The sequence below is a fragment of the Tachypleus tridentatus genome, chromosome 3, assembly GCF_004210375.1.
Source record: "Tachypleus tridentatus isolate NWPU-2018 chromosome 3, ASM421037v1, whole genome shotgun sequence".
Classification (NCBI taxonomy): Eukaryota; Metazoa; Arthropoda; class Merostomata; order Xiphosura; family Limulidae; genus Tachypleus; species Tachypleus tridentatus.
In genome coordinates, this window is record NC_134827.1 from 73553779 (window position 1) to 73581473 (window position 27695).

The following is a 27695-nucleotide window of genomic DNA, read 5'->3' on the forward strand; positions in this document are numbered from 1 at the left end:
GGCCAGACTCAGTAGCAGATAGAGACTTTAAAGGCTTTGAGGCTGAGCCTGTTGTCGAGGATATTGTCTCACTAGACAAGTGTATGGGCTTGAATGTGAGTGGTGATGATGTAGAGGAGTTGGTGGAAGACCATAATACTGAGTTCACCATGGAAGAACTCCAAGACTTTCAGAAGGAGCAGCAACAGAAGGCAACTGAGGAAGTGTCTTCAGATGAGAAGGAGGGAAGGGAGGATGTTCCTAGTTCACTAATCAAGGAAATGTGTGGAAAATGGAGAGAATTACAAAGTTTTGTGGAAAACTTTCACCCTGACAAAGCTGTAGCAAACCGCAGCATAAACCTTTTCAATGACAATGCCATGTCTTACTTCAGAAACATTTTAAAATGCAGGCAGAAACAAACCTCATTAGACACGTTTTTAGTGAGGAATAGGTCCAGTGAGTCTCAAGCAGGTTGTAGCGGTGCAAAGAGACAGAAAAGAGAAAGAACCCCAGAAGGAGAGTTACTTGACGTTTTTATGTTAAGTGCAGTTAAATTTTCATTTATTTTTGTTTCTTTATTGTGTTTATAGTATTTGTGGTTGATTTTATGCATGTAAGTATTATTATACATGTATAAATAAGCAATATTTTTACTTAAAATGCTTCATAATTCGTAATTTTTGGAGGTCTGTAACAGATAAATTTAATTTACAGTATTTCTTATGGGAAAAATTGATTCGGTTTTCGAACAGCCTTCTAGAACGGATTAAGTTCGAGAACCGAGGTACCACTGTATTTCTGTCTTTGAATTTCTGCTTCTCATTTGTTTATCCTTACAAGAATAGCCATAAAAAAACAAACAGAAATGAATGTTTTTTATTACCTTTCTTAGCACGTTTTTTCTTTAGAAAAGCTAATCTTTGGATTTGATTTCCCTATGTAATTTACAGCAGATATAAATAAGTTTAGGCCCGGTATGGTCAAGTGTGTTAAGGCGTTCGACTCTCGTAATCCGAGGGTCGCGGGTTCGAATCCAGTCGCACCAAACATGCTCGCCCTTTAGCCGTGGTGGCGTTATAATGTGATGGTTAATCCCACTATTCGTTGGTAAAAGAGTAACCAAAGAGTTGGCGGTGGATGGTGATGACTAGCTGCCTTACCTCTAGTCTTACACTGATAAATTAGGGACAGCTAGCGCAGATAGCCCTCGAGTAGCTTTGCGCGAAATTAAAAAAACAAACAAACAAATAGTTTTAATTATTTGTTTATACACAAGTGAAGGATCATTAGTGTTGTGGAGTATAATGAAATCTGTATCGTTGGTATTTGTAGTGGATCTCTCCTGACTTATGTCTTTAGTGTAATGAAATCTATGTTATTGATATTTGTAATGGGTCCCTATTTAACTTTATTTCTTGAATATATTGAAGTGTGTATTGTTGGTATTTGTACTGTATCCATTTTCAGCTTTATTTCTTGAGCGTAAAGAAATCTATATTGTTGTTGTTGTTTTAATTAATCCTTTCTACCTTATTTTGTCTACATAGAGAAACTTGTTTTGTTGGTATACAAAGTCGATTCTTTCTGCCTTATTTCTTCTATGTTGTTAAATTTGTATCATTGATGTTTGTAATGGATCTAATCTGCCTTATGTTTTCCATTGTTAGTATTTGTAACGGATCCTTTCTGGTTTATTTTTGACTGTAACGACGTTTCTCTTTGTTTTTTGATTAAGCCTTTGTTATTCACCTTTACGTATTTTTACCGTGTACTGTGTAATGCTGATAGATGTCTCATTTCTATGTTTTCAAAGCCTTTCTGTAAAACTCATATATTTATCTTATATAATTATCTAAAAACCACTAAAATTTCAACAACGTTTTACTTTTTAAAAAACGTGTAACTTGTAAAATCGGAGTCATTAATCTCTTAACTTTGAAAAGTACCCTTCATAGTTAATCAATATAATTTTAAATTATAATAAATATTTACATATTAAATACAAATAATATTTGGAAGCAGAGAAGTAAATAGCTGGTTTCCAGTTTAACTATGAATTGTACTTGACTTGAACATTTAGTAAACATTAAATGTGTTATATGTCAGTGAATGGCTCAGAAACAGTGTTTGGTTTTCTTTGCATATACAGGGTGTTCGGAAAGTCACTGTGCAGTTTTGTAATCATATGTCTGTTTAGTCTATTTCAAGCCAGCAACTGATAGCGGTATTTAGAAACAAAATAAGAAGGATCCAGGCCTGTATTGATGTCAACGGAGGTCACTTTCAACATTGTTTATAATTGTCATTCATATTTACCTCCTGTATTTTATATTGAAACATGTCTGTTAATAAATATATAAGTGCACAGCGACTTTCCAAACATCTTGTAGTAAATAAACTGAGGAAAGATAACCAGCTGGCAGCACCAACCGCCAAACTTTGGGCTACTCTTTGCGTACGAAAAGTGGGATTAGCTGTATTTTCTAACGCTCTCATGGCCAACAAGAGCAAGTATTTCTGGCATCGGATTTTGATCCAGTGACTCGTATACTCTGAATAGATATCCCTAAACACTAAGCCATATTAGGCTGAAGTATATGGAACAGCTTTTAAATGCGTTTACTTCTAGCATGAACCTTTGTTGCCAGCGATCCCGATTTGATACAAGACTTTTGAAAGTTGAGTTTAACTGATTTAAGTTAGGAATGTTGACTGATTGTTTTGAATGAAACACAAAGCTGTACAATGGGCTATTTGTGCTCTGCCGACCACAGGTATCGTAACCCGGTTTCTAGTAATGTGACTTCGCAAACACCGCTGTGCCACTGGGAGTAATTAGGAATGTGAAAAGTTTTGTCGTAAAATAAACTCAGTACATTTAAACCGATAAAACAATCGCATTGTTACATTGTAACATAACTTATTACACGTCTATGAAATTTGAAGCTATGAAAGTAAATACTAACTAAAACGAATATCCGTTTTCGTATTAGCACATTTTAGAATAAACTGCACTTCACGGATAATGTTATAAACAAGCACCACTTGACGACGCTAACGATAAATCATTCCAGTTTCTGAATTATCCGCTATATTTTTATTTAGTGAGTTGACTCGACATCCTAAGCACGACTTACATCAAGCAAACGACATAGTACAGCAAGATACAAGAACACAAAAACATTTCTCATCAGGATCGTGTTTCACCACTTCGAATTTAACATTAACATCTTGACTCTCAAACCATAGTTACCTCGAGCCCACGTGCTGTCTTACTTGAAGTAATTTTCCTTTACTCTAGTTTCACTAATGTCTTAACCTACTCTGACTGTCAAATGCTTGGTTAGGGACAATCTCTAAATTGTAGAACATCTTAACATCTTCGACGTAAATGTCCATTCACTTAAGGGAACAATATTTAACTTAAAAATTATCATATACCACCCCTTTTACGGTGATTTAAACTTTATGTTGCATTCAAACAGAATTTTCCTCATAATTCCTACGAGGCAGAATAGACTTTCTGGGCCATTTTCTTCCGTCATTACTTTAATGTGAATCCCCCTAAGATAGATGTGTAGCACCATAACCAAGTAAACAAATACAACATACAGATATGCATGTAGATGTGAATCTGTTTCAATTTTTTCTTAAACAAGAAATACAACAGGTAACATGGTCTTCAACTAGTGTCAATATTTACTACTGTTTTGCTATGACTAAATTAATAAATATTTTTAATTCTACTTAAGTCAAGTGAGATTTGAGGCTAAATATTAATAACACACTATTATTATCTACTTGTTTTATTTTAACACCAACCGTTTCTTGTATTACAATAGTTACTCTTATTCATAAGAAAAGACGAATCAGTAATCTAATTTTCTCATAACGCGTTTACATCGTCGGTGGGAGAAAAACTATATCACTAATTCCAAGAACTTATGAGCGTAAACAAAGATGAATATGTTATATTATATCAAATATATTATATCTGCCATATCCAATACCGATGAAGCCTTTCATCCAACCAGTAATCACTGAGGCAGCTGGAATACGATAAATATAACAGTGGTCTATGCAACATTTATGTGATTAGTTCTCTAAGATAGTGTTTGTTTCTAGGCGTTCTGTTATCACCGACATTATCGAAGTTCAAGATGGCGACCACAAACACACACGAGAGAAATGTTTTATTTATTTCACTTGATCAGGAAATAAAATTAATAAAGTACACTGTTACTCATTTTTCAGTATAACCCATCTAGCACGATCAACGAGTTAACTCAAGGTCATGAGGTCAAATAAAGGTGGAAATAAAAAATTAAATTTTAGTGCGAAAATTATAGTACAATTTTACCAGAACTAAGAGTTATGTAATTATTTATGTTCGTATTAATATCACTTCACCATTAATCAACAGATCATGTAATTAATATAACGCTCTCTTGTGGACAAGCACAAAAGTATTTATATCCCCATAACTCATGTGACCTTCAATATCTCATGACGTCACGACCCCTCACCTAATTTTCAAGGTTAATTTTCTTAACGAGAAATGTGAAACCACAATTCGAGAAGAATATAAAAAAAAGAGTGGTGAGAAATCCCACCTTGCTATGTTCTCGCATCATCCAGATACGATTTCTTGTAGACTTCTGCCGTCCATAAAAAAAGTTCGTTTTCTTCCACCATGTGTTTTAAAACTCTGTAATCGTGGCAGAACTTTAATTATTAGATATTGTATACCGTAGTGAGAGCACACATTTGCTTTCAAGAGTTACTAGATATTAAGATTGTTTTTAGAAGAGTTACTGAATATTAAGGTTGGTTTTACAGAGTTACTGGATATTAATGTTGATTTCACAAGAGTTACTTGGTATTAAGGATACTTCTACAAGAGTTACTTGGTATTAAGGATACTTCTACAAGAGTTACTTGGTATTAAGGATACTTCTACAAGAGTTACTTGGTATTAATGATAGTTCTACAAGAGTTACTTGGTATTAAGGATAGTTCTACAAAAGTTACTGGTTATGAAGGTTGTTTTACAAGAGTTACTGGATATTAAGGTTGATTTTACAAGAGTTAATGGGTATTAAGGATAGTTTTACAAGAGTTACTGGTTATTAAGGATTGGTATAAAAGAATTACTAGGTATAAGGATAATTTTACAAGAGTTACTGGATATTAAGGTTGTTTTGCAAGAGTTACTGGATATTAAGGTTGTTTTACAAGAGTTACTAGGCATTAATGATGGGTATAAAAGAGTTACTGGGTATAAGGATGATTTTACAAGAGTTACTGGGTATAAGGATAATTTTACAAGAGATACTGGATATTAAGGATGGTTTTACAAGAGTTACTGGGTATAAGGATGATTTTACAAGAGATACTGGATATTAAGGATGGTTTTACAAGAGTTACTGGGTATTAAGTATGGTTGTTATTTTCAAGTAGGCTTCTTAAAAGTCGTGATATGGGTAGACTTTAGGCTCATGGAAACGACCTCAATACGAACTTCAGATAAATGTGAACTAATATTTTACTATAGTAACATAATCTTATTTTATGAATCCAAAAGTGTTGACACTTGTGTAGGAGTTAAACGTTTGTTACGGGAGAAGTTTAAGTTCTTTTAATTTAAATTATTTTATGAAATTTAAAAATGTTAGATGTGTTGAATTCCTTGGTTTACAACAAGTCGACATCACCCTCCGTCATCTCTTGGGCTACTTTCATAACACCGCATTTACAGTTTGAATGATGGACGAACTGCAGAATCTCTTATTTGTGTTGTAGTTTTATTTCTGATATGTGAATGGTTTCCTTGGTAAGTGATGTCCATTTATTCGAAGAGCTTGTTAGAAATTTAAACGAGATTTGAAATATCATTTTTATCATCTTCTCGTCAGTAAGCTATACTTTCCCCTCACTGTACTGTCAGTTTCAAGTATCTTCTTTAGTAGAGAATCTTCGCACGAAATTCAAACATGTGAACTAATCTTTCGTATTGAGTTTTGAAATAGTATTCCTTCCTTTTGTTACACCCAAACTACACGATTTCTTAAAAATATTTTTTTTCTTTTCATTACACCCAAACTACACGATTTCCTAAAAATATTTTTTCTTTTCATTACACCCAAATTACACGATTTCCTAAAAATATTTTTTCTTTTTATTACACCCAAACTACACGATTTCCTAAAAATATTTTTTTCTTTTCATTACACCCAAACTACACGATTTCCTAAAAATATTTTTTTTCTTTTCATTACACCCAAACTACACGATTTCCTAAAATATTTTTTTTCTTTTTATTACACCCAAACTACACGATTTCCTAAAAATATTTCCTCCTTTAATTAGCCTAGGCTTATTTTCTTCATTTACTGTCATAATAATTTTTTTTTCATATTAAACTTCAATCACGTCCTTTTTTAAAGATTCATTAAGCATCCACTACTTTCTTTTATCATCAAAATTTATTCTAGAATATATTTATTTTTCTTTAAACTTTTTGTTTTGAACTTACACTAAATTACTTTTAATTTGTTATATTAGATTTAGCACATGTACAAAGTTGTTGTTGTTTTTAACACACCTTTTACATTCTCAAAATGTTCCAATGTGCTTCTGGCGTAATTTAATTCATTAAGAATTGGTTTTTAAAATAAAACACGTATATCGTAGACTCCCTTCTTTTACATTCAGCCTATGACATATTCATTTGTTTTCGTATTGAGTTATGGTCTATACGTTTGTTCAATGTTGAACTTACGCTGTACTAATTTGTTTCATATTTAACTTATGCCATATTAATTATATATATTCAACTAATACAATATTAATTTGTTCTATATTCAGCTTATGCCGTATTCATTAGTTATATATTCAGCCTATATCAGTGTCTTTTCTTTTATACTGAGTTTATATCACATTCATTTGTTCTATATTCAGCTTATGCCATTTTTTTCTCCGATAGAACATTGAGATGAGTCCACCTGTGGACACTGAGGACTTGAAACGAAGATACTGTAGTCGTCTACATCATTCCCTGTTTCTATACATGTTAATGATTTCTCTACTTTATGGACTTTCTTTCCTTTTTCTGGCTCATATCGCATTTGAACATGTAAGTAACTTGACTTCTAAAAATTTTTAATTAAAAATCGTAACTACAAAATGATCTTTTCATATTATTTCCAAATGTAGTTTCATTAAAAATCTGTTTCAATAGTATGTATTAATAAAATTGAAGATAATTCTCAGAATGTAGTTTCATTAAAAATCTGTTTCAATCGTATGTATTAATAAAATTGAAAATAATTCTCAGAATGTAATAGAGGCAATAACTACTCTTCAGTTTTCATATAATTAATAGAAACAATTAGCAACTAATATCCCAAACTTCGTAATCGTCTTTAACTTCGAACTTCACGAAGATATAAACGAATCCAAAATCTTCCAGTTGCTAAATTATTACTGCAAATAAATTTGTTTAAAATCCTTAAAAGTGAGCTATTTTTGGTATCCATGTAATAACAGTCAGCAGACATTATAAATGTCTAAGTAATACAATCTGTGGAATAAAGTCAGTGAACATTATAAATGTCTAAGTAATACAATCTGCGGAATAAAATTAGTAAACATTATAAATGTCTAAGTAATACAATATGTGGAATAAAGTCAGCAAACATTATAAATGTCTAAGTAATACAATATGTGGAATAAAGTCAGTAAACATTATAAATGTCTAAGTAATACAAGCTGTGGAATAAAGTCAGTAAACATTATAAATGTCTAAGTAATACAATCTGTGGAATAAAGTCAGTAAACATTGTAAATGTCTAAGTAATACAATCTGTGGAATAAAGTCAGTAAACATTATAAATGTCTAAGTAATACAATCTGTGGAATAAAGTCAGTAAACATTATAAATGTCTAAGTAATACAATCTGTGGAATAAAGTCAGTAAACATTATAAATGTCTAAGGAACTATTCGTCATGTCTTATTGGGTAACATTCGATAAATTTGTTTACTATCTGTAGTTTAAAATTTGGTAAAAATTCTATGCACGTGTGGTCTGACAATGCTGAGATAAAACTTATGTTATGAGGTAATATGATAAAGATATACTTGTCAAAAACTGTTTAACACATTATAGTGATAACAGGAGTTAACGGATTAACATACATATTAGTACGAGTTACATATTGTTTAATAGGATCTAACTGCTATTTGTTGATTTAAAGAACGTAGTCACACTTGATATTTATTGTTTAACAACGTGTAGTTATACTTGGAATCTGTTCTTTATAGAACATAGTTATAAATGGTATCAGTTGTTTAACAAAATGTAGGTATATTTGGTTCTATGGTTTAATAGAATATAGTCATATTTGTTATGTGTTGTTTATAAATCCTATGTGTGCCTGATGTCTAGGGTTTAACACAAGTATTTAATACATGTTTAAAATTGCCTAGAAACAGGTGATATACACTCTGTATTGTTTAACAAAAGTTGTCATGGTCGTTTCATATGCACTAATATTACACAGAGGTATTTAATATTAGAGCTTAACGCATGTGGTATTTTCAGTATAATATCTAATATCTTATATGATTTAATTATCTTCAGCGTTCTTATTATTTATCGTTTTACTAAAGATAATCCCCGTCGCGCTAAACATGCTCGCCCTTTCAGCCGTGGGGGTGTTATAATGTAACGGTCAATCCCACTATTTGTTGGTAAAAGAGTACCCCAAGAGTTGGCGGTGGGTGGTGATGATGAATTAGGGACGGCTATCACAGATAGCCCTCGAGTAGCTTTGTGCGAAATTCAAAAACAAAAAACAAAAAAACTAAAGATAAACTGACCTGATATTTATGACGTAATATTGTTATCAGGTATTTGATATTTCTTGTCCAACAATACGTCAATAAACATTGTTTTGTAATACTACTTTGCTTACATGTACTTAGTATATGTGTTGCTTAACAAAACGCATGTGAACTTTTTACTTATAAGCTAATAACTGACAGAAATGTTGCTCCTGAGTATAATGTTTGTTATTGTATCCTTCGTTTGTGAAATAGCATCACGTATTATACAGTAAGTAGGTCACTTAACGGGTGTATATGACATTAGATATTGGTATCACAAATTCTAATTAAATATTCTCGTTTTTATGTAAGAGGTATCTTAGATTTATGTCACTTTGGGTGACATCTAGAACCTGTGTTTTGACATATGTAGATTTATCATTTCCTATTTTAACCATCTAAATAAATAAGTGTGTAGAATTAACTAATATTTTAAAAAAATTCCAGATTAATCATAAGTAAATACAAAAAAAGCAAATGTTCTCCAATAAACCAAATTTGTTAGTACAAAAAACATCACTAACAACTTCAATAAACCATTCTAAATTATTTATTCCATTCTAGAACTTCTGGGAAGATTCGTATCGTTACCTAACTTTGGTGGCTACACTTGGAGTGCTATTGGTCATGTTGGTTTCACTTATGCCGCTAGAGAGCGTGGCGGAGCATTTCCACTGGACATTGGCTTTCATTGTGTGGATTTTCATGATAGTAACAGTATCCGTTTGGTCCTATTTTAAGACAATGAAATCTAGCATGGAAAGCTTACTTGTAGTATATTTTATGGTTTTTGTGGTAAACACTATGTTACCCCTTCCTCGGATGGCGGCTTCTGTTACCTCCCTAATAACTGTCATCTCACAGGTGGCGCTGTCAGCCGCGGTGTCTAATAAGGAAACAGATTATTTGGGAAGTCAGGTAAGTGTTTTACTATTTATTGTGTTATCTAGCGATCTTTTTTATTTCTTACACTAGGAGCTTTCGTAGGTAATAATATTAACGTCACTTATTTGAAACTATTTATGATCTATATAAAACGATGTTTTTTTTTTCAAAACTACTAATAAAATACTAAATGCAATGAAGAATGTTTCTGTCAAGTTTTATTATCCACTGACTTCCTACTTATAATGGATGTTTTTTTCTTTCAATGACAGATCGTAGCCAATACCTTGTTTTTGTTGAGTGCAGCTGTAATAGGCTACTATCATAGACTGATGAGAGACGAAGCTTTAGACCGAACGTTTGCTGGAACGAGAAGTGTTATAGAATCCAGAATTAAACTGGAGTATGAAAAAGAACAACAGGTGACGGTGGTCTTCATGAACAACGATTTTAAGTCTGTTTTCTCTCTTTAAATAAACCTTATTATCTGTTACTTGATTTTAAAGTTAAAACAATAACACAGAGAATTAATCAAACTATTTGTATTGGCTAAAACATTAGTGTGTTTCTTTAGATGGGTATATCTGTAGTCAGTCAGAAGCGAATGATAGGCCATTTGGCATTGCAATACTATCATATGTAGGCTTGTATCTGGTAGAATATGTCACTGTTCTTACCAAAAAAGGGTTTTACTCCTGAAGATCAACGATAGTTTCAAGCACTGACAGTGCTAAATCAGGGGTTCTATACCACAAGGCATACGAAGTGCAGATAGTCCATTGTGTAACTTTGCATTAAAATACAACAAACAGGAAAGATTTTAGTGCATAGTGATATTATTAAACAGTTGCAGCCAAAAACTAGGACATTTTGGAAAAAAAAAATAGCTTTCATTGATCTCCATGGCAGCGGAGACACTAACAGACAGAGTGTTTAATACAGCAATAGACTCCAACACAGCGGAGACACCGACGAACAGAGGGTTTAGTACAGCAATAGACTTCAACACAGCGGAGACACCGACGAACAGAGGGTTTAGTACAGCAACAGACTCCAACACAGCGGAAACACTGACAAACAGAGTGTTTAGTACAGCAATATACTCCAACACAGCGGAGACACTGACAGACAGAACGTTTAGTAAAGCAGCAGACTCCAACAGAGCGGAGACACTGACGAACAGAGCCTTTAGTAATGAAACAGATCCCAACACAACGGAAACCACAACAAATAGAACGTTTAGTTTAACAACAGACTCCAACACAGCGGAAACACCAACAAATAGAACGTTTAGTTTAACAACAGACTCCAACACAGCAGAGACACTGACAAACAGAGCGTTTAGTTCAACAACAGACCCCAACACAGCGGAAACACTGACAAACAGAGCGTTTTGTTCAACACAATTTACCACACTCCTCTTGTATGAAATATGTAGTGTGTTATAGTCATTATTGAAAGTGTATTTTCTGTTTTAGGAACGACTTCTTCTTAGTGTAATCCCAGCTTACATTGCGGCAGAAGTGAAACGAAAATTTATTTTAAAATTAGCAGATGCATGCCAATCAACCACACCACAATCGAGACAGGGGTTCCACGAACTTTATGTACAACGGCACAATAACGTCAGGTATGTTATATTATCTTTTCTATGACTTGAAAAACAGGAAGAGTATGATGCAATCTTTTCTAATTTATTTTAAAATCGTTAAAACCACGGTGACGATGTTTTCGAAGTAAATTCAAATATTATTTTTAATCAATCAAAGTGATTTTGCTTCCGCCACTGTAGCTCAACTAAGATCAGAAGTAGAGCATTCTCACATTTGAGCAATTATTCTAACTATAATCATTACTGTGTAAACAACTGTAAGATTATCCTCGCTCTAGTCATTACTGTGTAAACAACTGTAAGATTATTCTCGCTGTAGTGGTTACTGTAGACACAAGTGTAAGATTATCCTCGCTCTAGTCATTACTGTGTAAACAAGTGTAAGATTATTCTCGCTGTAGTGGTTACTGTAGACACAAGTGTAAGATTATCCTCGCTCTAGTCATTACTGTGTAAACAAGTGTAAGATTATTCTCGCTGTAGTGGTTACTGTAGACACAAGTGTAAGATTATCCTCGCTCTAGTCATTACTGTGTAAACAAGTGTAAGATTATTCTCGCTGTAGTGGTTACTGTAGACACAAGTGTAAGATTATCCTCGCTCTAGTCATTATTGTGTAAACAAGTGTAAAATTATTCTCACTGTAGTGGTTACTGTAGACACAAGTGTGAGATTATCCTCGCTCTAGTCATTACTGTGTAAACAAGTGTGAGATTATCCTCGCTCTAGTCATTACTGTGTAAACAAGTGTAAGATTATTCTCGCTGTAGTGGTTACTGTAGACACAAGTGTAAGATTATCCTCGCTCTAGTCATTACTGTGTAAACAAGTGTAAGATTATTCTCGCTGTAGTGGTTACTGTAGACCCAAGTGTAAGATTATCCTCGCTCTAGTCATTATTGTGTAAACAAGTGTAAAATTATTCTCACTGTAGTGGTTACTGTAGACACAAGTGTAAGATTATCCTCGCTCTAGTCATTATTGTGTAAACAAGTGTAAGATTATTCTCGCTGTAGTGGTTACTGTAGACACAAGTGTGAGATTATCCTCGCTCTAGTCATTACTGTGTAAACAAGTGTGAGATTATCCTCGCTCTAGTCATTACTGTGTAAACAAGTGTAAGATTATTCTCGCTGTAGTGGTTACTGTAGACACAAGTGTAAGATTATCCTCGCTCTAGTCATTACTGTGTAAACAAGTGTAAGATTATTCTCGCTGTAGTGGTTACTGTAGACCCAAGTGTGAGATCATCCTAGCTCTAATGGTTACTGTGCAAATAAATGTAAGATTATCCTAATTATAGTGGCTACTGTGTAAAGAAGTGTGAGATTATACTAGTTATAGCTGTTATTGTGTAAACAAGTATGAGATTATCCTACCTGTAGTGGTTACTGTGCAAACAAGTGTAAGATTATCCTAGCTATGGCAGTTACTGTGTAAACAAGAGTATTAATTAACAATGCTGAAATTCTTGTATACTTCACTCATAATTAATTTTTAACTTAAAACATTATGGTTATTTTAATATATTTTTGATTTGTGTAAACTTCTAAAAGTTCAATAAATAATAGATTATTTTGAGCTTGGGGTCTCTCTTCATAAACAAAGAGATTGTTCTGATTACCTGTTATCTGTGGCTTCTCTTGATAGACAAAGAGTTTAGTGTGATAATCTATTATATATGTTCTGTCCAAATAGACAAAGAGTCGAATCTAGTTATCTGTTATCTGTGGCTTCTCTTGGTAGACAAAAAGATTAGTGTGATCACCAGTGACATGTGGTCTGTCCTTGTAGACAAAGAGTTTAGTCTCATTATTATTGATCTGTTGCCTATCTTGGTAGACAAAAAGTTTAATCTGATGGTATCTCCTTACGTTAGAACACTAAAATTCATTTAAAGTAAGTAATTACCAACAAATATAAATAGGTAAAGTTTAAGTCTGGAGTTTGTTTAAAAATGTGTTATTGTCTTTCATCTCTGAAAATAGAATACAGCCAGTTCATTAGCATTATGTGTTAAGTGTTGAAGAAGTCGACAATGTTGTTGTATATTAGTACATTTACATGAGCTTGTAATGTCAAATACAAGCTATGTATGTTAATTACGATAAGAACTTGAGTATATTTCTATTATAAAAAATAATTAATAATTTCAAAGTAAAATGGCGGATTAATTAAACACGAAAGTGATATTTCGATAAAGTAGCATAGTAATGTTTGGTAATGTGTTGTTATTTCTTGTCCTCACTAATGACCAGTTGGATTCCAGGTCCAGCAGTTCTCCAATCCCATTTGTGTCTATAAAACATTGGTTAATCACAATGGGAAGGAGTCGATAGGGGGAAGAAAACTTCTTAAGGTATATTTATTAGATGAATTAGAATCTAAGGATGAGTGATCTGTGTTGAAAATGTTAGAAGTAGGTAGAGCTTCCAAACGAATCAGTAACAAATGGAGACACAGTGCAGTCTATCATCTATTTGTATAAAACACAGATCTATCAACCATATTTGTATCAGCTGAACACACAGTATATGCTTTATCTGTTTCTAAAAGACAGGTTTACCAAATTTATTTATAAAGAATATTCTTCACAGTCATCCTACAGTTTCGTTAAATACAAGCGTTACCAAACGTATCATTGACAACAAAAAATCGTTGAACTCTTTCAATAAAGACTCAGATAAGAAAGTGCTAGATGTCATGAAATTAACATGTTAGACAAATACGTGATGACGTTTATCTAAAAGGTTTGGCTAAATGCGAAAAACTAGATATCATTAAGCTGGCATGTTTGACAAATACGTGATGACGGTGTCATATTTACCTAAAGAGGTTTGGTCAGTTATCAAAATATTAGATCTCATTAGGTTAATATGTTAGCCAAATATGTGATGATGCCGTAACATATACTTAAGGTGAACTTTGTAAATAATTTATTCATAACATAGCTGGTTATTATTTGGCAAAAAGTACTTTCCCTGAGGTGATTTGCTGTTTCAAATATTACAGTCTTCCATAAAGAGTATTTATTGAATATTAAATAATAAAGGGAACTAAATAATCCAAGTGCTTTTGTAATGTCCTCTTTACAAAAGCACTTACTTTTTCTCTTTATCCTGCATGCTTTGGAAATCACAGTGGTTGAATGTTTTTAATAACTGTCATTAATTATATTTTTCGTTTATCTGTTACATAAATATCTGTATTTCGGAATTACTCTGCCTTGCTTATTTAATACACAGATGTATAACTGAAATAAACATCCTATGTTTGTCCATTCCCTTGGAATGCTAGGAGAACGTGAGGTAAGATGGAACCCGTCTGTAAAACGGCTACCCTTGTATATCATCATTTATGACGTGTTGCCATCTAGAGTGAATTATATCTATAACTATATTAAACTGCTCAAAAAATTAAAGAAGCAAGTACGTTTTCTTATATAATTTATCTCAGTGTTCCAAATGTGATAATAATTTTTACTTTTTGGGTAATTTGCCTCATTTCAGTTCCATCTGTATCCATTTTCAATGTGTGATAAACGGTAAAACATGGAGAAATAAGATTCTTAAAAATGATCAATATCACCAAAACTGATATCCCATATGAAACAATACTTTAAACAGTTTGCGTGCGTTTATTCAAGAAATGATTGAAACATTCAATATCTAATGTGACGTCCACGGGCTGTGACACACTCCTGACACCAATTTATCGATGTTATCTTAGGGTATGACAGCCCACTCGTATATCAGGGCTTGTCGGAATTCCTGTACATTCTCAGGAGGGTGCTGGCGTTCACTAACACGCCTCGAGAATGTATCCCAACAAATCGGATTTAAATCTGGAGATGTGGCGAGCCACTCAAAAGTCTCTACTCCTTCCTCGTCAAGAAAGTCCATACACAGTCTGACGACGTGGGCTCGCCGGTTAACCTGCATGAAAATGAACCCATCGCCGACAGCACCGGCAAAAGGCCTCAAAATGGGTTCCAGAATTTTGTCTTTATATCGTCGTGCGTTCAGAGTGCCCCTGTCAAATATAAGTAAGTCCATGCGGCCACCCAAGCATATGCCTGCCCGGACCATTACAGAACCTCCTCCATAAGAGTCGACTTGCACAATGTTACAGGTGCAAAATTGCTCTCCTCGGCGTCTCACACTCTTGCACGCTCATCATCACGAGACGCAGTGAACCTGCTCTCGTCTGTCCACAGCACGGTGGCCCATTGACGAAGTTCTCAGTCCAGGTACTGAGCTGAAAACTCCAACTTGGCTGCACGGTGTCAGAATAACGCCTCTTGCAAGCCGTTTGGCCCTAAGACGTCCTTCGAGCAGACGATTGCGAACTGTTTGCGTTGAGTTGACACACGGTTTCCAGTGGAATGTTAAAGGTCATTTCATAGTGACCGAGCCGTAGCTAACCTGTCCCGCAGAGCGGTAGTCACGATGTAGCGGTCTTCTCTGGCTGCTGGGCAGCGATGACGGCCTTGACCTGGTCTCCTGCCACAAGAAGTCGTCTCCTGGTAGCGTCACCAAAGTCGAATGAAAACGCTTGGTAACACACCGACGCGCTGTGCTTCCCTCCTTTGGGTCTGACCATCTTCCAGCATCTTTAATTTTAAACTATGAAAAATTATAGTCAATCGAATTTAACATAAAAGAAGCACAGTTTAAGACTACTGATTCTTTATAAAGTGTCACTGCTTTACAATGAGCGGCTTCAGTAAAACATGAATAGAAGAAATAGATTAGTTCAGTAATCATACTGTTAGCATTAATAGAAAAAGTAATTTTAATATCATACGTCAAACTATATAGCACATTCAATGAGGTTTTACTTTTACAACTGCCTAAATAAAGACATACATAATTTTCCAAATTGCACCAAATCAACTCATTGTTTATGTTTCATTTTCTTCATTATGAAAGTGTTTGCTATGATTTTTTTTTCATTTGAGCTCACTCCTTTTCATGTTATTCTTTGTTTGGTGAAATTCTATTATTTTGAAATTATAATTCCTAAATCCACTTCACTTTTTCTTTATCTTTCAAGAAACTACTTTATATTTGATGTGTTATATTGACAAACAGCACTGTGAGTGCTTTTAGTAATTAGTATTATTTGTTTATATTTGTAGGCTTAGTGTAGCTTAGTGGTTAGGGGTGTTCGACTCGCAGTCTGTATGTTGTAAAATGCAAACCCGTCACCGAACATCCTCTCCCTTTTAGACATGAGTCATTAAGATGTGATGGTCAGTCACACTTTTCGTTGCCGAAAAGTAGACCAAGAGGTGACGGTGGGTGGTGTTGTCTTGGTGTTCTACCTCTGTTCCATCACTTCAGCAGGCAGCAGAGCTTGTTCATGTTTCATTTTTTTATCTATCATCATCATTGTTGATGATCTGCATGTCTAATGTTTCTTATTTGCTGTCCTATGTCTTTCTTTTTGGTTTCAGTATCTTATATGCTGACATAGTGAATTTCACACCCTTGTCAGAACAGCTTTCCGCTTCGGACTTGGTACAAACTCTGAATCAGTTGTTCGGGAAGTTCGACCAATTAGCTCAGGTAAGTTTTCTGCCTTAGAACGAATAAAGATTCACGCCACTTAGGTATAAAATAATGTCACTAAAGTACATATATTAATGCTACCAAGATATATATTAACGGTACTAAGGTGTAAATTTACGCCACTAGTGTAAAGATTAACGGTAGTAAGGTCAAAATTAATGCCACTAATATACAGATTAACGGTAGTAAGGTATAGATTAATGCCACTAATGTATAGATTAACGCTACTAAAGTGAAAACTAACGCCACTTGGTGATAGAACGTGGTACATACAGCTTTGTTTTCTATTTAGTCTGTCATTTTCTATTTCTAGTCTCTACAAAACAACAATTTATCTTATTACAAAAACCTAGATGTATACCAACATTCATTAACTTTACACAGCAACATTAGATTAAAAATATATAAATAATTCAATACTTCCATCTGGTGTCAAACACTGGGTATATAGTCAATTGTGTTTTTAGTGTTCTATGTATTCTGACGGGTCAGTAGATGCACGTTCACTGCTATTAACTATTCGATGATACCTTTTCAACTGTCTATGCACGCCTTTGACTGAATACTGAACAATGCATTTCACGTTTATGGAGATCTTTGTCTGAATACTGAATGAAACTTTCACACCGGTCTGTTCACATCTTTGTCTAACAATATACTATACTCTTCGACAGAGCAAGTGAAACTTACTTAGCCTTCTCTGCTGGGGTACTCAACTTTTGTACATGATAGGCGATTATTGTCCATATGTTGACTAGAAAACTTACTAAACAACCAACCCTTTGTGCAACTGCTAGAATGGCCATTAAATGTAACGCTTCTGATTATCTAAAGTAAGTAAGTAAATTTGCAAGTCCAGGATTAGCAGATTTTCAGTAAGTTCAGCCTCATTTTAAAAAAAAAGTGAGCAGCTAAAAGCAGACGACCCAACTCCTTTTCACGAGAAGAAATTAGTGTAAATATTACCGTACTAACGTTACATTACAACGACTAAGCCTGAGTTAAGTACTCACTTGTAGATAGAAAAGAAAGCATAGAGCCTTTTATTTCCGGATTTTTAAGTCTGTTTTTGTCTTTCTACATCCGGCATATGAAACAATAATTACTGATAAAAAATGAAATGTCAAAGAGTAAACTAAACTCAGTCAGTAAATGAACAAAATTCGCTGTTCTTTCCCACAAGAATCAAGCTACCTTATCTACTGCTTAACAAACTTTTGATTGAGAAATAACATTTATTACTTGAATGTCAAAAAATAGAAGTATGAGATATGTAAAGCGTACTTGTTTTATTGTTGGCCAAGTAAGTAAAGCGCTTGACTTCTCATGTGATAATCGCGGGTTCGAATCCCCATTCCCCACACACGTTCGCACTTTCAGTGTGGAGGTATTATAATTTCAGTCCCACTATTCGTTGGTAAAAGAGTAGCCCAAGAGTTAGTGGTGATAATTATCTGCCTTCCCTCTAGTCTTACACTGCTAAAATTAGGGTCGAGGTTTGTCGCGCCAAACATGCTCGCGTCAATCCCACTATTCGTTGGTAAAAGAGTAGCCCAAGAGTTGGCGGTGGGTGATGAGCTCTCTAGTCTTACATTGCTAAATTAAGCTAGCACTTTGTGCGAAATTCAAAACAAACAAACAAACAATCTATTGTTTACGGTTAAAATCACTATTAAAACTTAATCGCTAGGCTTGCTTTCAAAATATAACAAAAATGTTTATGAGGCTTAACTTCATAAATTTAGTGAATGAACTATTTATTCATTCCTTTTTTTTCAATGGTATGTAACATATTTGAGCTATCTATCAGTAGTCTCTCCTCTCTACCCAAAAAAGACATATTATTCTTCAGATTCAATTTACCCAGAAAGCAAACATATTATTCTTTCTGTCTGTTTTAGTCATAAGACAAATGCATAATTTATCGGCAATGATATTTTTAGGAAAACCAATGCATGCGGATCAAAATACTAGGCGACTGCTACTACTGTGTATCAGGACTACCCGTCTCCAGACCTAGCCACGCCTACAACTGTGTGCAGATGGGACTACAGATGATTGAAGCAATAAGGTAAGGGGTTATACAATGAAATCTTACAACTTCACATGCATGACAGTGTTCAGTCATGTGCATTTCGCAATGTTTATATAGTGGTAAATTGTTGACCCTGTTGTAGAGCTCTGAATTTCAAAGCTAGTGATATCCGACCTTGAATCATTACGATACAACAATTTCTTCATTTCAGCTGTGGGTGCGTTAAAAGAGTAACAGTCAATTCTTTCGGGAGGATATTGTGCTGATTAGCTGTCTTCCATGTGGTCAGTAGTACAAAATTAGGGATGACAGCAGATAGCATAAGCAGTTTTGCCATAAATACAAGATATTGATATAAATAACATTACTCTAAGTGTACATTCAAACAGTACAGTTTTGCATTTTTATAAAAGTTATTGCCTAATGTAAATTCCTTTAAGAGCTTCTGCATACTATTAGAAATAGACACTATATCCAGCACTGGTTACAGCGTGTAAAGTGTAGCTGATACAACCATTAGTAAACATTTTGATGAAAACCACTTATCTGAGATTTAAAGTTTGTTCTTTTTGTCTCCTAGGTGGCGTTCAAAGATTCCCAGAGTGTTTCAGTAAAAGTTATTTTGGGTGCCTTAGCTGATCAAAATAAATGCTAGACATGTCTTAAATCTTTGTTTATCACGCCTACAAAATGGTTAATTATCATATGAGAGAAGAGTGGTTCTTTACAGAGAATTTCATCAACAACAACAGGACAACATTGTTCCCAAATTCACAATCAGACAACTCTTTTTATGGCTTTCTAAGCACTTAATAATAAACTAAATCCAAATGAAACAGCTAAACAAATGCCATATCGTTATTTTCTGACGACAATCTGTCTATAAAGTTCAGCAATATGTAACTACCTATTCATAGTGGATATACCTACCTGCTGTCTTTAGTGATTGATTAAACCCCAAATGTGTATTTTGTTAAACAACTCCTTACAATGACATCAAAAGCAAAAAGTTATGGTTTGATATTAGGTGAATATTACACGTCAGTGCATTAAGATGTGTTTGATTGTTCTCCAGATAACTTAGGGGGAATTTAGTATGATTTTATATGTAGACCAAAATGTTTCGAACCACGAAAGCTATATTGTATGCATTGATACCACCAAATTAGATTTTATATTCAGTACATTAATATCACCAAGATATATCCTATATTCTGTGCATCAATATCACCGAAGCGCATCCTATGTTCAGTACATTAATACCACCAAATTCTGTCTTATATTTCGTATATTAATACAACCAAAGTATATCCTATATTCAGTATGTTAATACCACCAAGTTATATTCTATATTCCGTCCATTAATATTACCAAAGTATATCCTATATTCGGTACAGTGATATTACCAGATTGTATTTTATTTTCAATGCAATAATACCACCAGAGTGCATCCTATGTTCAGTACATTAATACTCCTACGTTGTATCCTATACTCAGTATATTAGTACCACCAAATTGTATCTTATATTCAGTACATTAATACATCCAAGGTGCATCATATGTTCAGTACTTTAAGGCCACCAAAGTGTATTATATATCTAGTACATTTATACCACCAGAGTGTATCCTATGTTCAGTACATTAATACCCCTAAGTTGTATCCTATGTTCAGTACATTAATACCACCAAAGTGCATCATATGTTCGGTATATTGATACATCAGAGTGTATTCTATATTCAATACATTAATACCCCTAAGTTGTATTTTATAATCAGTGCATTAATACCATCAATTTGTATTTATATTCAGGAAATTTATACCATGAAAGCTGCATCATATATTGAGAATATTTTTACCCCTTAATTACATCTCCTTTGTTCAGAACATTTAATACCACCAAACTTACTCCTATACTCAGACATCAGTTGCACGCAAGAGCAGCTTATATTCACCTTCTTTGAAGTTCTGTGAGTTCATGCTATGGTGGCACCCTAAATGCAACTGGCTGGCTGTGGTGGTTCTTAGATTTGCAAACCACACTAAACATGTTCTAAGTCACTGTATATGAACCATTGCTCTATATTTTGTCTTATATACTTATTCTTTAATATTATGAATATATAACGTTGTATAGTATTTTCCTCTTTCATTTGATTAGACCTATTTATTATTGAACGCAAATACTGTATGGTTACATCAAAATTTTAAAAAGTTGACATAAGCTGTTCTAAAAAAGTATTTATTTTATTTGTTATAATATAGCTAGTGTGGAGATATATTTATACATTACAGATTAAGACAGATATATTATTGTTATATGATACTATACAGATTTGTACGAGAAGCAACTGATGTCAATGTAGACATGCGAATTGGGATTCACAGTGGGAACGTGTTATGTGGAGTCCTTGGTCTCCACAAGTGGCAATATGACGTGTGGTCTGATGATGTAACATTGGCAAATCATATGGAGTCAGGTGGAGTTCCTGGGTAAGTTTGAATAATATACTGGGATTCACCATGGAAAAGTGTTAGTTGGAGTCCTCGGTCTCCACAAGTGACAAAATGACGTGTGATCTGATGCATCCTGTATATATTTACAGTAGAGGATTTTATAATTATTATAATTATTGTAAGTTCTTTTGCTTAGATTCGAAAATGCCAACAGAATACGATATTAAACAAAAAGCACAAACCAAGATGTTAACTTTTGATCCTTCTCATTTTTAGCTGCATGATATGAGTTCATGAAACGGTGTCTCCGAGCTTTTATCTATTATTAAATTTTACTTCAGCTCATATCTTAGTCATCTCTTGAACGATTTGACATCTAGTTACAATTTTGGGCTCAGGAGGTCAAACCACTTCGAATGATGTATCTGACCATTGTCAAGATTTCATAGATCCTACCCAAAATAATTTCAGTATGAGGTTATGCTAGTAGAGATCTTGATGAGTAATAAAATCGAATCGTGTGCACCCACATTTCACGCTTGGTATTGTAGGTACAGAAAAACATAGTTAATAAAAAGAAAAGAAAGATCTTATAGACTAATTTACTCCAATTCTATTTAATCTAATTTAAAGTGCTACGGCTAATGAGGATCCCTTCTTGTTTTTTCCAGTCATAGACAATTCTTTACTTCTTGTTTGACATTTGTATTTTTTATTTATTTATAAATTATACATATAACCCAATTAAATCGTGTTGTAATAAATTTATTTTCACTTTAGAAGGTTAAGAGACATCTATGATTTTCTGTACTAACGGAGTAAAGATTACACCAGGCAAGAGAAACAAATTCCCTACAAAATTCAACTGTTTCTGAGTAACTGGTCGAAGTTGATTTCAAAAAATCATGTTAGAAATTACTGATCACCTATATTTTTCAAGTTATGATAGATTTGTTCAAAATATTTTTGTATATATAGTTAAAATAGCACATAATTATACCTGGTGGCCTTAAGTATGATCCACATGTTTTGATAAGTTTCTATCATGTTCGCAACATGAGCAACAGAAACCGATAGCTTAGTGTTCCCATTAAAAAGTGCAGCTTTCAGACTAACTTTAGATGAGTGGATAAAAATGTCTTCATTCTGGAGGTTAATGTTCAGTAGTGAATTATTTCATCAACAGAAACATATAAAGTATTTTACATGCTATAGTGAGATGCAAGACTTTGATGGCGACTTTAGTAAATTTAAGCTCTTATTCCTAAAAGTAATAACTTCCATTGATGTAAACAAGAGCAAAGAAGTTCCCCATGTTGCTTTGAAGAAACGAGTTACAAATCAAATCATTTAGCTCTTGCTGTGTGATCAGAAGAGGCATCTTATGTTGAGGTACCACAGAAATAGAATAACTAGATGAAGAGGATGAAAGTGGGTATTGTCTTCTTAGCAGAATAAATCTTCTGTTTCTCTATTTGCTGGTGAATGCGGTACTGGAAGACAATCCCCATGTGATACTGGTCTCATTGCAGATGCGATATCTAGATACTCAATGTATTGTTCAGTTTTACCTGAATATTCAAAATAATTAGTCACACAACAATAAAAGTCAGTTAGATGAACTTTGTGCTCACGCCATATCATGGGAACTGTAAATGGCGTACTTGCTCACTGCTAATTTAACCATCGTGTCAAACCAGATGTTCAAACAGTAAAAAACGCGTTTGGAGCACAATGTTCTTCTTGTTCACCACTTTTACACCCAACATAGTTGTAATAAGTTACCTTTACTTTATGTGTGACATTTCTCGAAGTTTACATCCAACATAGTTGTAGTAAGTTACCTTTACTTTGTGTGTGATATTTCTCCTTCGAGATATTGTAATAGATTTTCCATAAATGTAGCAGAAACTGTCTGGGTGATTTTTGCACTTTCGGATTTCACATAAACTAGAGGCAGCCAGCATTTCTACAAAATTTGCAGAATTTGGTTATATTATTAGTATGAGGCGATTAAGAAGGTCGGACCTTGTTTTCACTGTGCGAAAAGCGAGGAAAAGTGACCAAATGAGTGAGAGACAACTGAGAGAGAAGGGTTTAACTTTGCTTGTCTTATACTCAGTCGAAGGGCTTCTCGTGAGTGTTTCGTGGTGAAGCAGGCAAGACTGATAATGTAGTAAAAGTAGCTACAATTATATCAAGAAAAAATAACATATATGAACAATATATTTGGAATTGTCCACCAACATAATGTAGTCATTATTTAAAATTATTAACTATATCTACCATTCACCAATTAAATTCTTCAAATAAACGTAATCTCATAGCAAAAATTTGTTGTTAAGTTTATTGCATGATATTTTACACAATGTTGATAAAATATTGAGATATCTTAATGATTCTAAATGTAGAAGAGATAAACAATTTCTGTCTACAATTTTTAAATCAGCACTATCAAATTACCATGAATAACTTAAGTTCTCTCCACTGTTGTTAAACGGTTGTAGTAATTTGTGTTTTAAAAAGATATTCCTAAATTACTGTTTCTTGTATATTCAGCTTTTCTGTGAAACAAACGAAATGCTACTGACTTCTTTGTGTAGAAAACGTAGATCATTAAATAATTTAGTTGTGACACCTTGAGGCTATAAAACATAATAAATTGTTAAACTGTTGATTGTGTTTTTTCAACACAAAAGTGTATTTTGTCGTTATATAGCAGGCAATTAATACAATTAAGTATTAGGAGTTAATAGTTAAATAGGAATATAATAGACAGGAAGCTTATTACAGTTACACGGGAGAGCTAGTACAGTTACATAGGGGAGATAATACCACTGTGTATGGGACTTAATACAACAAGGTAGCAGGAATTGGTACACTAGATGGAGAAGTTAATACCATTATATAGCAGAAATTAGTGGAACTAAATAGAAGAGGTAATACCACTAGATAACAGGAGTTAGTCCAACTAGATGGAGGAGTTAATACCACTAGATAGCAGGAGTTAGTACAACTAGATGGAGGAGTTAATACCACTAGATAACAGGTGTTAGTACAACTAGATGGAGGAGTTAATACCACTAGATAGCAGGAGTTTGTACAACTAGATGGAGGAGTTAATGCCACTAGATAGCAGGAGTTAGTACAACTAGATGGAGGAGTTAATACCACTAGATAGCAGGAGTTAGTGCAACTAGATGGAGGAGTTAATACCACTAGATAGCAGAAGTTTGTACAACTAGATGGAGGAGTTAATACCACTAGATAGCAGGAGTTAGTACAACTAGATGGAGGAGTTAATACCACTAGATAGCAGGAGTTAGTACAACTAGATGGAGGAGTTAATACTGCCAGATAACAGGACTTAATACCACTAGATCGAGGAATTATTACTACTAGATAGCAGGAGCTAATACCATTAGATAGCAGGAATTAGTACAACTAGATGGAGGAGTTAATACCACTAGTTGGAGGAGTAAATACCACTAAATATCAGGAATTAGCACAACTAGATGGAGGAGTTAGTACCACTAGATAGCAGGAGTTAGTACAACTAGATGGAGGGGTTTGTACCATTAGATAGCAGGAGTTGGTACAACTAGATAGCAGGAGCTAGTACAACTAGATATAGGAGTTAACACAACTAAGTAACAGGAACTATAACTACTAGATGGCAGGAATTAATTAAAATCGATAAAGGGAGTTAATACAAACTGATAAGGAGGGGAATTAATACAACTAAATAGTTAGAGTTAAACACATGATGATTAGTTGCAGTGAGTTTATAAATGTCTAGTACATCGCTGAAGTCAACAGCCTCGCTCCTTGGTAGTTTATAAACTCGCTCACATTAGCTTCTCAGAAGTACTCAGAGTGAATTCTTAAGGATTCCTCCACATATGGTCGCTCATGAAGATACTTTAGGAAGTTTTCTTTCATTTCAGCATTCAACACAACGTTTCTATTAACAATGTTAAAGTAGTTATACGATGGACACAAAACTACAGTAATATTTCATTCAGAGCTCCTTGTTTGTTGAGAGTGATAGAACACAATAACATGCATATGCCATCTCTTGGAATACTCTCGTAAAAATATATAACTGGATTACTGTCATTTTATAACGCATCCCCGACATGAAAGAGTGGCATACACAGGATGATATTTGTTTGTTGTTGTTTTTTAGCTTGAAGTACTAGAGTAACAGCCAGCTTTTGAGCTTCCTGATGTGGCTTAATTACGTTAGATCAAGCTCGGCAATTTCATTCGCAGAGCAATGTCACATGTCACATACTAAATCACTACACCGTGCCAAGTAAAAGTATCATTAGTTTACTAGAATTGAAACAAATTACTGATAAAATTCAGTCTTATTAACTTATAAATACCAACTAAACCTTTTAATTAACAGCCTAGAGCAAAGTTATTGTTCTTTTAGTCAATAGACATTCTATTCGATTAACCGCTGAAGATTGCTCGTACTAAAATATAAACCTTAACAAAACAGATAAAAACAGCACATAATGTATATGCAGTGAACTGTGTTCATAATAAAGATAGTTTGAACGTTTTTGTGTTTTTCGGATATAGGCGTGTCCACATTACCCAAACAACTCTTCACCACTTAGATAACAACTTCGAGGTTGAACCAGGATACGGCCATTCACGAGATCAGTATCTGGAAGAACATCAAGTAGAAACATATCTTATTATACCTCCAAAGGTACGTTTTTCATTGTAATCATTTCCCTGTACTTACCTCTAATAATAATAACAACCATCTTTACATTATTTATTATTGAAATACATGTGTATATTAACAGCAACCTGCATAACAACCTTCTTCCTTCCACTGTTAACTCTTCAGAAACTTACAAACATAATGACAACAAACTGGATAGCAACTTTCTTCTTTCACTTCAGTTCTTAACTTCATGTCATTTGCAGTTCGTAAAGTATGGAACTTTCTTTTAATGTGTGTTAATACACGTCTGATTCACTACCTGTTATGTGGTTCTTATCCTAGACTGATAACTGTGATGGGGTTACGACCAAAAGGAGAAGTGTCCTGGTCAGACCTAAGTCCATGACTAAAATGAGCAAGTCTGTCGAATGTTGGGGAGCAGATTTACCTTTCTCTAATATGTCTGAAACAGAACTTGCCAAAAGTATTGGAGTGACGGTAAGAAATACGAACTTTCAGTTAAGTAGAATTATCATCTTAAATATTATTTATACAGTTAGAAATAGCGTCAAACACAAGTTTATAAACAACAGATTATTACTGTGTTATTAATCCACAGTTTAAAAGACTTAATATTGACTAATGGTCAATATGTGACTATAATCAACATTCATAGTAATGCTATGACATCACAAAAAAATAATCAATTACCTTTTTCACAGTTTTATTTATTATTCTATTACTTCGATAAATATTTTACTGAGTTGTTCACAATAATTTTACACAATCTTGATGGATCTTTTCGTTTTAGAGTCTAGCGTTAATCGAGGGTAACATTTTACCTGGTTCTAGCAACGTTTTCAACTGTCGGTAAGTATCATCATTTGTCACAAAATCCTTACCTCTTGTGTATCACCACCTGTAAATCCTTACTTCTTGTGTATCACCACCCGTAAATCCTTAATTCTTGTTTATCACACCTGCAAATTCTTACCTCCTGTGTATCACCACCTATAAGTACTTGCCCCTTGTGTATTAAATTGTATAAATCCTTATCTTTCGTATATCACCAGTTACAACTGTTATAATCTCTCGTGTATCACCAGTTGCCACTAAGTCCTTATCTAATGTGTATCACCTGTTATTACTAAGTCATTATCTGTTGTATATCATCAGCTCTCAATAAGAACCTATATCTCGTGTATCGTCAGTTATAATTCCTTTTCTTATTTGTAACATCAGTTGTGAGTCCATATTTCCTATGTCGTCAGGTGTGGGTAACACCTTAATTCGTTTATCATGTGTCATTATCAAACACTTATCTCTACGTATCATCTATAGCTTTTGTGAATCATCAGCTGTAAGCTCATATCTCTTATGTCATTTGGTGTAACACGGTATATCTTGTTTATCCTCAGCAGTCAGTAAGTTCTTATCTATTGTGTATCGAGATCCTTCACATACACTTTAAATATAATTAATTCTCGATAACTCTTGCCAAACATATAACAGTCGCTGCCAAAGACACGTTTATTAAGTTATAATAAAATAATCACATTGAAAGACACTTTCATTATG

At 33.8% G+C, this 27695-nt stretch overlaps 1 protein-coding gene across 3 annotated transcripts in view; it reads left to right on the plus strand.

The window, feature by feature from the left end:
- Nucleotides 1-27695, plus strand: part of LOC143247177 (adenylate cyclase type 2-like) — a 75184-nt gene that overhangs the window by 19669 nt on the left and 27820 nt on the right. For all 3 annotated transcript variants that reach the window (XM_076494820.1, XM_076494822.1, XM_076494821.1), the window contains 10 exons: nt 6968-7117; nt 9435-9788; nt 10028-10177; nt 11234-11385; nt 16826-16937; nt 18884-19011; nt 21308-21466; nt 26024-26156; nt 26460-26615; nt 26929-26987. In XM_076494820.1, the coding sequence (XP_076350935.1) occupies nt 6977-7117; nt 9435-9788; nt 10028-10177; nt 11234-11385; nt 16826-16937; nt 18884-19011; nt 21308-21466; nt 26024-26156; nt 26460-26615; nt 26929-26987 (1544 nt within the window). In that variant the 5' untranslated portion in view covers nt 6968-6976. The remainder of the gene's footprint in view (nt 1-6967; nt 7118-9434; nt 9789-10027; nt 10178-11233; nt 11386-16825; nt 16938-18883; nt 19012-21307; nt 21467-26023; nt 26157-26459; nt 26616-26928; nt 26988-27695) is intronic.